General features: G+C 35.4%; 1 protein-coding gene across 2 annotated transcripts in view; it reads right to left on the reverse strand.

The window, feature by feature from the left end:
* CDC73 (cell division cycle 73) overlaps positions 1–12,078 on the reverse strand; it is a 124,659-nt gene that overhangs the window by 106,295 nt on the left and 6,286 nt on the right. For both annotated transcript variants that reach the window (XM_047703722.1, XM_047703721.1), the window contains exons 4-6: positions 7,580–7,642; positions 7,444–7,496; positions 4,064–4,152 (exon numbers count right to left, since the gene is read on the reverse strand). In XM_047703722.1, the coding sequence (XP_047559678.1) occupies positions 4,064–4,152; positions 7,444–7,496; positions 7,580–7,642 (205 nt within the window). The remainder of the gene's footprint in view (positions 1–4,063; positions 4,153–7,443; positions 7,497–7,579; positions 7,643–12,078) is intronic.

The raw sequence follows: 12,078 nt of genomic DNA on the forward strand, positions 1-12,078 counted from the left end.
CCCCGTTTGTGTTCCCTCTCTCCCTGTATCTCTCTCTCTGTCAAATAAATACATAAAATATTTTTTAAAAAAAGAAAAAAATCTCTATCTTGCTTCACAGCTCTCTTGGCACTCTTGCTTGCTCACTGTGATGAAGCAAGCTGTAATTTCTATGAAATAATCCATGGAGAGACCAAACGTGGCGGCAAAGGACCAAAAGAGTCCTCTAGATAACACCTGAGGAACTAAAGTATTAGTCTAACAACCTGTCAAGAACTAAATTCTACCAACCACCACATGGGTGAGCTTATAAGCAGATCCTTCTCCCACCAAGCCTACATATGAGAACACAGCCCTGACCAACAACTTAACTGCAACACTGTGAGAGGCCCTAAAGCAAAGAAGATACGCAAATCACCCTAAGACTCCTGACCCACAGAAACCATGAGATAATAAATATGTGTAGTTTAAGTCAATGTTTCAGGTTAATTTGTTATGCGGCAACTTCAATGGATGAATGGAAAAGGAAGATGTGGTCCATATACACTATGGAGTATTATGCCTCCATCAGAAAGGATGAATACCCAACTTTCGTATCAACATGGACAGGACTGGAAGAGATTATGCTGAGTGAAATAAGTCAAGCAGAGAGAGTCAATTATCATATGGTTTCACTTATCTGTGGAGCATAACAAATAGCATGGAGGACAAGGGGAGTTGGAGAGGAGAAGGGAGTTGGGGGAAGTTGGAAAGGGAGACGAACCATGAGAGACTATGGAATCTGAAAAACAATCTGAGGGTTCTGAAGGGGCGGGGGGTAGGAGGTTGGGGGAGCCAGGTGGTGGGTATTATGGAGGGCACATATTGCATGGAGCACTGGGTGTGGTGCATAAACAATGAATTCTGTTATGCTGAAAAGAAATAAATTTAAAAAAAATTTGTTATGCGGCAAGATAACTAATAAAATATTGAAGTAGTGTTTATCCATGAAATGCAAATATCAAAAAATTTAATTCATCATTATCAACAAGAAAACTATACCATTATCTCAGTAGAATCAGAAAAGAAGTGACAAGAGCAACATTCCTTTCTGATAAATTCTCAGCAAATAAGGAAAAAGATATTTCCTCAACCTATTGAAGGGTATCTAACAAAAAAAAAAAAAAAAACCCTAAGCTAACATGCTTAATGGTGAAAGAATGCTTTCCACTAAGATGAGGAACAAAACAAGAATGTCTGATCTCACTGCTTCTTCAACATTGGATTAGAGGGGATTCAGCAAGTCTAGCCAGTGCAGTAAGGCAAGAAATAAAAGGAATCCAGTTTAGAAAGAAAAAAAGGGGAAAAAAGAGAAAAAATTTATTTTATGTGTACACAACATAATTATCTATGTAGAAAAGCTAGTGACAGCTACAAAAAAAAATTACAAGAACTAATCAATGAATTTAACATGATCGCAGGATACAAGACCCACACCCAAAAATCAATTGTATCTCTATACTAGCAATAAATCAAGAATTGGAATATTTTTTAAACTATCACTTACAATAGTATCAAAAAGTATGAAATACAACAAAAAGATATATAAGGCCTACACACTGAAAATTATGAAATGTTAAATTACAGAAGACCTAAATATCTTTCCATTAATAGATAGGGAAATAAATACATCTTATTCATAGTCAGAAGACACAATATTTTTAAGATGTCAATTCTCCCCAAACTGGTCTACTGATTCACTATAATCCCAATCAAAATCCCAGTGAGCTTTTTTATAGGAAATGACATGTTAATTCCAAAACTCATGTGAAAATGTAAAGAACCTAAAACAGAGAAAAACATCCTTGAAACAGAAGTACAAAGTTGGAAAGCTAACACTATCTGATTTCAAAACTTATAAAGTCATTACAATGGTTTGGGATAGGCAGAAAGACTACTAGGTCAACAGCATAGAATGGGTCCAGAAATAGACCTACACATGAACAACTGATTTTTTATCAAAGTGCAAAGACAACTCAATGGAAACCAATAGTGTTGAAATAAGTGGGTTATCCACATACACTAAACTGAACTTCAGTACCTAGATCATAAAAAAATAAATAGATTTTGATCCATGCTGTATAACCCAAACAAAATATTAACACAGATCCCAGACTTATACATAAAACCTAGAACTAAAAAACTTTCTACAAAAGAATATAAAACAATCTTTGTTGGCTTTGTTCAGGCAAAGATAACTTAGATATAACACTAAAACACAATTCAAAAAAGAACATGTTGATAAATGAGATGTTATAAAAATTAAAACAAAACAAGCTCCTTTTCAAAAGGGAGCTAGGAGAATGTAAAGACAAGTCACAGACTGGGAGAAATACCTGCAAAGCCTATGTCTGAAAAAGGATTTTTAACCAAAACATACAACGGATTTTCAAAACTCAGTAATAAGAAAATAATCCAGTAAGAAAAAATGGACAAAAATGTGAACACACTTCACCAAACATGATGTAAGACGGAAATAAGCACTCAACAAGATACTCACAGTATCATTAATCATGAGGTAAGTGCAAGATAGAATCACAATGAGATTCCATCCTATACCTATTAGCATAGCTAAAATTAAAAAGCCTGACCACACCAAGTGTTGCAAGGCTGTGAAGAAACCAGAACTCTTATGTAGAAATGGTAGAAAAGTGAAATGGTACAATCACTCTGAAAAGTTTGATAATTTCTTAAAAAGGCAGATTTGGAACAGTACACAGTTCAATCACTCCTCTCCTAGGTATTTACTCAGTGGAAATGAATACATATGTCCATAAAAAACTTGTACAAAATGAACATAGCTTTAGCTGCAATGGCCAGAAAACAGCAACAAGCGACACATCTATAAACAGGTGCCTAGGAAAACAAACTGTGTTACGTCCATACAATGAAACAGAATGAACTACCCAGCAATAATAAAGAACAAACTACTGACATATCCAATAATATGGATGTATCTCAAAATGATTACGCTAAGTAAGGGGCCAGACCCCCCCCCAAAAAGTACATATTACATAATTCCATTTATACTTAACTCTATAAAAAGCTAATTTATGTTAACAGCAGATCAAAGGTTACCTAGAAAGGTTAGGATATGGGGATAGATAAAAGTGTGGAATCATAAAGGTACATAATTTATAGGGGTGATGTTATATTCATTATCTTGATTACGATGATGGTTTCACAGATGTATACATACGTGAAAGCTTATCAACTTATATTAAATATGTGCAGCTTATTGTTATGTCAGTCACCTTGAATAAAGCTTTTAAAAATAGGCACTGAATTTTTAAGTTTGGATAGAACTCCAAAGCATTATATTGTGCCAAGAAAAAATCATAAAGTGATTCTAATTATAGTAAAAATCAGGGATCACAAATAATACCACAGGCCAAATCCAGCCATGCCAATTCTTTATGAATGAAGCAATCACAGACTGCTTTCCCTACCACAAGCATTCAACAGTTACCAAGAAACAAAAGAAAACAAAACAAAAAAACCAAACCCACATGTGACCTTTACAGCTGAAAAGTATTTAATATGTGTCAATACACAAAAAAAGTTTGCTGGGCGCCTGGGTGGCTCACTGGGTTAAAGCCTCTGCCTTCAGCTCAGGTCATGATCTCAGGGTCCTGGGATCGAGCCTCACATCAGGCTCTCTGCTCGGCAGGGAGCCTGCTTTCTCCTCTCTCTCTGCCTGCCTCTCTGCCTACTTGTGATTTCTGTCAAATAAATAAATAAAATTTAAAAAAAAAAAAGTTTGCTGACCTCTGTTATAAATCAAAAAGAGATCACAAAATGAGTGGCTTGGTTATAGAGTAATTTTAAAAAGGAAAGATCAATATGGTAATAGAACCAAGAAGAAGGCTTTCCAGAAAGCATAATTAACTTTCAATCTCCTCTACCATAAAACATGCCCACACATCTTTTGAACTTAGGACACAGTAGCATATGATGAATGCAAGAGGTGAAGGTAAATGTAGATAATGTATTAATATCTCCTTTTCCATATACACTTAACACTTTCTACTACAGAAAAACTTACCTAATCTGTTCAGTCTGTACAATCCCTTCTTTGTGACCCTCCAAACGAGCAGCCAATCTCTCTTTATCGAGGCGCACACACTCTTCATCCTGAAAATAATCACTGGTAAACATCTTACATTTTTACCTAACTTGTAGAGAAACAACAAAAACATGTAACTTTTCCTTACATAAATTCCTGCCTATAACATTCCAAGCATTGCTGGCCTTAAGTCTGCTCGACTGTAAGATTACTTCTAGTTACAGAAAAACAATAACATGTATTTAACATGTTGGATCACATAAGAGTAGAACTGATTAAAAACTTACCAAAGAACTTCAGCAACTTTTTTCCATGATTAAACGTTCTTCCCATAATGTATCATATCTACTTTTATTCATAAGGTATTATACCACAAATAAATTCCTTCTCTTCAGGAAAATTTATCACTAAAATTTTATGAAACGCCTTCACCATAGTCAAAAATTTCATTTTGGAGATAGGTTTTTGCACCTGTTGCCCCAGGTCCTGAATCCATCAGGATTTCTGAGGATCAGAAGTAAAACCTGAGTGTTTTCAAAGCATGTTCCTTAGAACATTAGGCATTACCTACAAAGTGCCCCATGGTCACTTCTCTGAGTTCAACCTTTGGTAGCTCAGCTTTTCTCTAACCTGCATGTCAGAATTTCAGATAAAATTTAGTCTGGAAAGTGTTTGGTTAAAAACAAAACTTGAGGGGCACCAGGGTGGCTCAGTCTTTAAGCGTCTGCCTTCGGCTCAGGTCATGATCCCAGGGTCCTGAGATGGAGCCCCGCATCAAGCTCCCTGCTTGGTGGAAAGCCTGCTTCCCCCACACCCCCCGCTTGTATTCCCTCTCTCACTGTGTCTCTCTCTGTCAAATAAACAAAATCTTTAAAAACAAACAAAACAAAACTTGATCTAGTTCAATGTCCACATTCAACAAATGAGAAAACTAAGGATCACAGTCAGTGTCTGTGGCTAACAAAATATGGTACTGTATAAAAAACATCAGTATATTCGATGTTGTGCTCCATCCAATTCATGCTCTAATACTAACCCATCATTTAAAACATTATGCTGACATGAATGCAAAGATGGTATTTTAGCAAGCTGCATTAAATTTTAGCCTTTTGTAATGAAAGTAATAATACAAATTACTCAAGTTCCTTAGGAAACTACTACTGATTTTAAAGACAACTGCAGCCTAGAAATTAATCAGATTAGATCAGAATCTCTGCTCTCAAGGCTTCTCTCCTAGCCCAGTGCCTTGTAGTTTCCCAGCGTATATACACTAAACACTGTTTATGTAACGTTGTTTATGTAAATCATTGTAACTTTATAAATACTCTGGAAAGAATTATATTATGCTATTTCTTGCTGATGTTCCAAGTTAATGGTAGCCTAGCAAATTAGTACTTTCAACATGTTCTACTTATTTAAAATAATTTAACTGTAAAATCAGGTTTTTCCAAATAAATAGTGTTTCTAAATTCACTCACTGTTCACAGTGGGTCATAACCTTCTTTCATACAGAGAGAGCTGGTGAAAACTTCTGTATTACTGCTGCCAAATTTGTCAGTATAGTCAGTATATATAGAATGGCTAGAAGCCAGATAGTCTGCCTCTAATTCTGGTTCTGTGAACCTCAGCAAGTAACTTACGCTCTCTGAGGGGTTTGTTTGCTCACTGATGACATGCATAGTACTGCCGACTTCAGGAGGTTGTGGCTGAGGATTACATGAGTTAATATACATAAAGTATACAAAAGTCACCAGGAACAGAGCAAAAACAATGAGCTAATTATTACTATGATCATTAACTAAGAAACAACAAGTCCATGTCTCAGAGTATGCTTAATTAAAATTGTCTTAAAATTAATTAAAACAAAATTGTACTGTTTTAACATCAAATTCTGTCAATGATTATATAGAACATACTTACCAACAACCCTGTCCCTTTAAAAGTTACCATTTTATCCTTAACTATGAATGCTTTGCTGTTTATGTAGCAGGCAAAAGGTACAACTATTTGATTTTTATACAAGTGTGAAAGGAAAAGATTATGGTTTCTAGTAATGTTAACATTAGTGATGACTACTATTTCTATATTATTAATTGTTATATTGACCAGTTCAGTCATTTCTCAGATTTTAAGGCTCCTTCTAGTACATAATCTTCCATGGTCAGGGAGTTTTCTATGTATCTGATCTGGGATTTGTTAAAAAATGTAAATAAATAACCTCATAATCATAAAATCAGAATTTCTTTTCTTTTTTTTTTTTTTTTTAAAGATTTTATTTATTTATTTGAGAGAGAGACAATGAGAGAGAGCATGAGCGAGGAGAAGGTCAGAGGGAGAAGCAGACTCCCCACGGAGCTGGGAGCCCGATGTGGGACTCGATCCTGGAACCCCAGGATCATGACCCGAGCCGAAGACAGTCGTCCAACCAACTGAGCCACCCAGGCGTCCCTAAAATCAGAATTTCTAAGGCTTAACTTTCTTATGCAGTACCCTAGCTGTTCAATGACTTTTCTATTTAAAGGTAACTGCATTTCTTATACAGCTTCTATTTCATGTGACCTATCCGTATTTACCAATATTAGTATTCCACTTGCTGGCTATAAAACACCACAAAAAAATATGCAACCTAATACACCAGTATTTTTTTTTTTAAATATTTATTTTAGAGAGAAGGGGGTGCATGCAAGGACGAGGAGGGCAGAGAGGCAGAGGGAGAAAATCTCAAGCAGACACCAGCTAAGTATAAGACCCTGAGATCATGATCTGAGCTGAAACTAGGAGCAGGATGCTCAACTGACTGAGCCACTCAGGGGGGTATATTAATACACACCAATATTTTAAGAAATAACTGTAATAAGCACTTCATGTTCACAGTTCTTAAGAGTGAAGCAAATTCTCATACCATCTTATTCAAGGGGTAGACAAACTACAACCCAAAAGCAGGCTCACCATCCAGTTTATAAATTTTTATTGGAATACAGCCTTGCCAATTCATGTAAGTATTGCCTCTTCCTGCTTTTGCACTATAATAGCAGGGTGGAGTAGTTAACAGACACTAAATGACCCAAAAAGCCTAAAATACTTACTAAAATGATTCCTAACAGAAGTAGTTTTCCAACTCCTGACCTAGCCCAATACTTTCATATGGATATAAAAGAAAAGTGATCTATCCAACACATAACTTCTATGTAAGAGATCTTAAACTACAGCTCAAACTATTATTACTCAAACATTCATTATACTACAACAATTTTTCCAGAAAAAAAAACTCCTAGGACGACTATGAAAAAGAATTCTTATTCATATACAAACCCAATGTAGTAATACTACGATTCACATTTAAAATAAAGTCCCATTACCTCAATGCGTGGTTTCTTTGCTTCTGCTAAAACCTCATCTGCAGCTCGTTTTACTTCAAGAAAAAAAAAAGTAAGTAAGTACATAGTTCTGAAATAAGTTTTTCAAAGTTCAATATAAATATGTGACAAAACATACCTTGGGTAGATCTCTGAAGACCTATTTCTAGAGGGGCACTTCTGTCTATGCTTGCGGATGTTGCTAGAGATTTAAAAAGAATTATGTAAGAAGACCAATATTTGAACACATACACTTGACATTATTACAAGAAATGCCCAATATTTGTTATTTCTTACTGCATATAATAATTCTTATAATAATAATTCTTACTGTGTATAATACAGTGATTTACCTAGGAAAAAAAATAAGTTTTAAAGCAGTTTTCTAAAAAATTATAAAAGATTAATCTGTATTTAAAAGTCTGTAAAAGGACAAAATATTTTTAATAATTTAGTTTACAAATTATTGTAGTAATCTGACTGAAAAATCAACTGGTCACTTTATAGAACATATACTCTAATGTTAATTACCACACATACACACAAAATGTTATCTAAACATAAATACATAAACATATACATATAAAGAAAAACTCTTTAAATTAACATTCGCCTTAAAAATGCAATTTTTAGATACTCACAATTAGTAAAAAAATAATAATTACTTTTTAAATTAAATCACTTAATTTTTGAATGGTTCAAAATAATGAAACTAACAAAAGAATGTACCAGTCCCTATCCACCTAGTTCTCACCACCCTCCATTACTATCAGTCTCTTGTGGATCTTTCTAGTCTCTCTCTCTCTAGTTACAAGAAATACAAAGATACACTTTTATTCTTCTCCTTTTTTAACATATAAGGCAGCACACTATACACACTCATGAACCTTTTTTTTTTTTAACCTAGTAACAGAGCTTTAACATATCAGTATGTGGAGCATTCTTTAACTTTCTTTTTAAATCTACATAGTATTTCTTGTACGGATTAATTATAATTTTTTTAACTAGTACCCTATCTATCCACGGGCAGTTCAGTTCTAACCGGTTTTTGTCACTACAAACAATGACACATTGTTCATGCATTTTCTTTTTTTTTTTTTTTTAAGATTTTTTTTATTTATTTATTTGACAGAGAGAAATCACAAGTAAGCAGAGGCAGGCAGAGAGAGAGGAGGAAGCAGGCTCCCTGCTGAGCAGAAAGCCCGATGTGGGGCTTGAACCCAGGACCTGGGATCATGACCTGAGCCGAAGGTAGCAGCTTAACCCACTGAGCCACCCAGGCGCCCCTGTTCATGCATTTTCAATCATACCTCTAGGATAAAGTCCCAGATGTAGTGTTTTCAGTGGGAATTTCATCAAGTGACACTACAACTAAAAATACATTAGGATAGCTGTTTCCTCAGAGACTCCTATGCGTATTATTAAACTGAAAAATTGTTATCAATGAGGTTAAAAAAATACTATATATACTTTCAATTTATAATTATGAGTGAAATAAGCATTTTTCATAAGATTTCATCACTTTTTCTTTGAATTGTATGACAATAATCTATTGGGTTTTTGGTCATTTATGCATGTATTTATAGAACCACTGCATATTATCAGTAAGACTGGTCAATTCACTGTGATAGGAGTTGAAATATTTTTTTCCAACTCGTCAGGTCTTTAATAATACAGAACTTTCGAATTTTTACCAACCTATTACTTGAATAATCCTATCTTTCCCCCACTGATTTGACCTCCTTCTTTAATTGTGTCAAATTCACATAATTTAACATTTAACAGATAAAAAACTGTTCTATCAGTTTATTCACATAAATTACTAGGGCTCTATAATTAGTTCTACACTCCAAAACAGTATTTTCTCATTGCTCTTCTCCAAACTTTTATGATAGCTACTTTTACCAAATGGATTTTAACATCATCATGTCTAGTTCCACCCCTCCCTCAAGAAAAACTAAAGATTTTTATTGGGATCATGTTAAATATGTAATCTATATTATGAACTGATATCTTTTTTTTTTTTTTAAGATTTTATTTATTTATTTGACAGAGAGAGATCACAAGTAGACAGAGAGGCAGGCAGAGAGAGAGAGGAGGAAGCAGGCTCCCCGCTGAGCCGAGAGCCCGATGCGGGACTCGATCCCAGGACCCTGAGATCATGACCCAAGCCGAAGGCAGCGGCCTAACCCACTGAGCCACCCAGGCGCCCTGAACTGATATCTTTAAGCTGTTCTGTCTCCTTGTCTAAGAACATGGAATGTCTTAAGATTTCCTCAACTTGCTCATTAAGCCATTAATTCAACAATTTGTTTTAAAAATACCAAAGGAATATACTTGATGACTAAATTTATTTGTCCTATAGAAACTACAGGAAATGACATGGATGATTAAAGGGTAACTTTTTTCTGGACTCTGAAAAGAAAAACCATTTATTTGCCCTAAAGTACTCTCCCCCACTAACCAGCCTACTTATCAAGCTCACCGGAGATACTTAAAAATAGAGAATCCTAGAATCTATACCAGATCTTCCAAAGCAAAAAAAAGTCCATTTTCTAACAAGTACACCATATAGTTTAAAAAAGAAAAAAGAAAAAAAAAGTCTTTGCCTCTCCTCAACTCCATCCTCCTCACAGCAGAATTAGAATCCCTCCTCAATCCTCTCCCAAGATTTTAACCCTTATTTTATCTGTCTTTCCCAATGGTAAACAGGTTGAACAGGAATTTTGCATTTTGTATATAGCACCAAGTGCAACGCCTTTAAGAATAACCATTCAAGGAGCACCTGGGTGGCTCAATCAGTTGAGCATCCAACTCTTCAGCTCAGATCACGATTGCAGGGAGGCTGCTTGAGATCCTCTCCCTTTCCCTCTGCCCCTCCCTATAGCTAATGCCCACTCGCAAGCTGCCTCCCTCCATCCACCTCTAATAAATAAATCTAAAGAAAAGTAAAGGAATAACCACTCAGTAAGTGCTTGCTGAATGTTCAGTGAGGACAATACAAAAAGACGACACTCCTGATGATGGTCTTTCCATTATGCAAGAGACTGTGCAAGTCAATCTTACTGTTAAAGCCGTGGAGCACAATACGTGATAAGATAGCTATTAATGACTTAAAGGTAGTAAACTCCACCCCAAGAAAGGTTAGGGCCAATCAGAATTATATTGACTTATTCATACTATTATAAGATTATATCAATTTATTCATACTCATCAATTTATATTATATATCAATTGATTATACATATTTATTCATATTTTTTAAGACAGCAAATTAATGATAACTCATTTATACAGGTAAGCACCCACTATTTACCAGTGTTCTAAATGCTGGGTATTTAACAAGTGTTTGCCCTCTTAGAGTTTACCTTTTACTGGGGGAGACAATATATAAATAAACAAATATGTAATTTCAAATCAATGTAAGGAATTTGATGAATAAATCAGGAAGATATTATACATAGATGCACACATGTGGCAAAACACTATTTTATATTTTAGAATGGTAAGTCCTTATTTTTTTAAAGATTTTATTTACTTATTTGACAGAAAGAGAGCACAAATAAGCAGAACAGCAGGCAGAGGGAGAGAGAGAAGCAGGCTCTCTGCTGAACAGGGAGCCCAATGCGGGGCTCAATCCCAGGACCCTGGAATCATGACCTGAGCGCTGAAGGCAGCCACTTAACCAACTGAGCCACCCAGGCACCCCTGGTAAGTCCTTTCTGACAGAAGACTTAATAAGCACAGATGTGAATGAGGTAGTAAGAAGTAAGACATATGACAATGCAGAGAAACAAGAACTAACACAGAGAAAACAGCAAGTACAAAGACGTGAAAAGTTAGGATAGTTAAAAGAATCATTAAGACAGGACTGCCGCAAGCAGAGGAGGGTTGGAAGAAGATGAGGCCACAGAGATTTAGGCAGAAGCAAGATCACACACGTCAGAAAAGAACAAGAAGTGTAAGCTTTATTCTAAGTATGACGGGAAGCCACAGGATGGGCTTGACCAGGTAAGTGACACAATTAAGTTTATATGCATTTTCACAAACAGGTCACTCTAATGGGTAGGACAAAGACTATACCAGAAAATACAGAGTGGGGGCCTGTAAGAGGGCTATGCAAGTCTAAAGGGGGAGAACGGAACAGGATAGGATAGAATGTTTTAAAAAGTGTCATACTTTTAAAGTTAAAAAAAAAAAAAAAAAGGATTTGCTCATGAAATTGATCAAAGTAATCAAAGATTCTTCTAGGGTTTTTCCTTAACAACTACATGTATGGGAAAGAATTTATTGAGATGGAAACACTGGGAGACCAGACCTGCTATTTTAGTTTTGTTTGAGGGGAGAAAAGAAGGAGGAAATCAGCATTCTATTTCAGGTATGTTGAATTTCACATACCTATTAAATATCCAAGGAAAGATGTGAACAGTGGATTTATAACTTGAGCTTAGGAATAGATCAGTGCTGAAGATTGGTAAGCAAAATAAAATGAGAGATGGACAATGAACAGAAAGAAAATCAAAGGAGTCTGGTGCCCCAAATGCCAAGTAAAGAAAGGCTTTCCAAAAAAGAGTCATCAACAGTGTCAAATGCTGTTGAGAGGCCAAGATATGGATATGACATGAAAGGAACTGGTAA

This window comes from Lutra lutra, chromosome 15 (genome assembly GCF_902655055.1).
Source record: "Lutra lutra chromosome 15, mLutLut1.2, whole genome shotgun sequence".
NCBI lineage: Eukaryota > Metazoa > Chordata > Mammalia > Carnivora > Mustelidae > Lutra > Lutra lutra.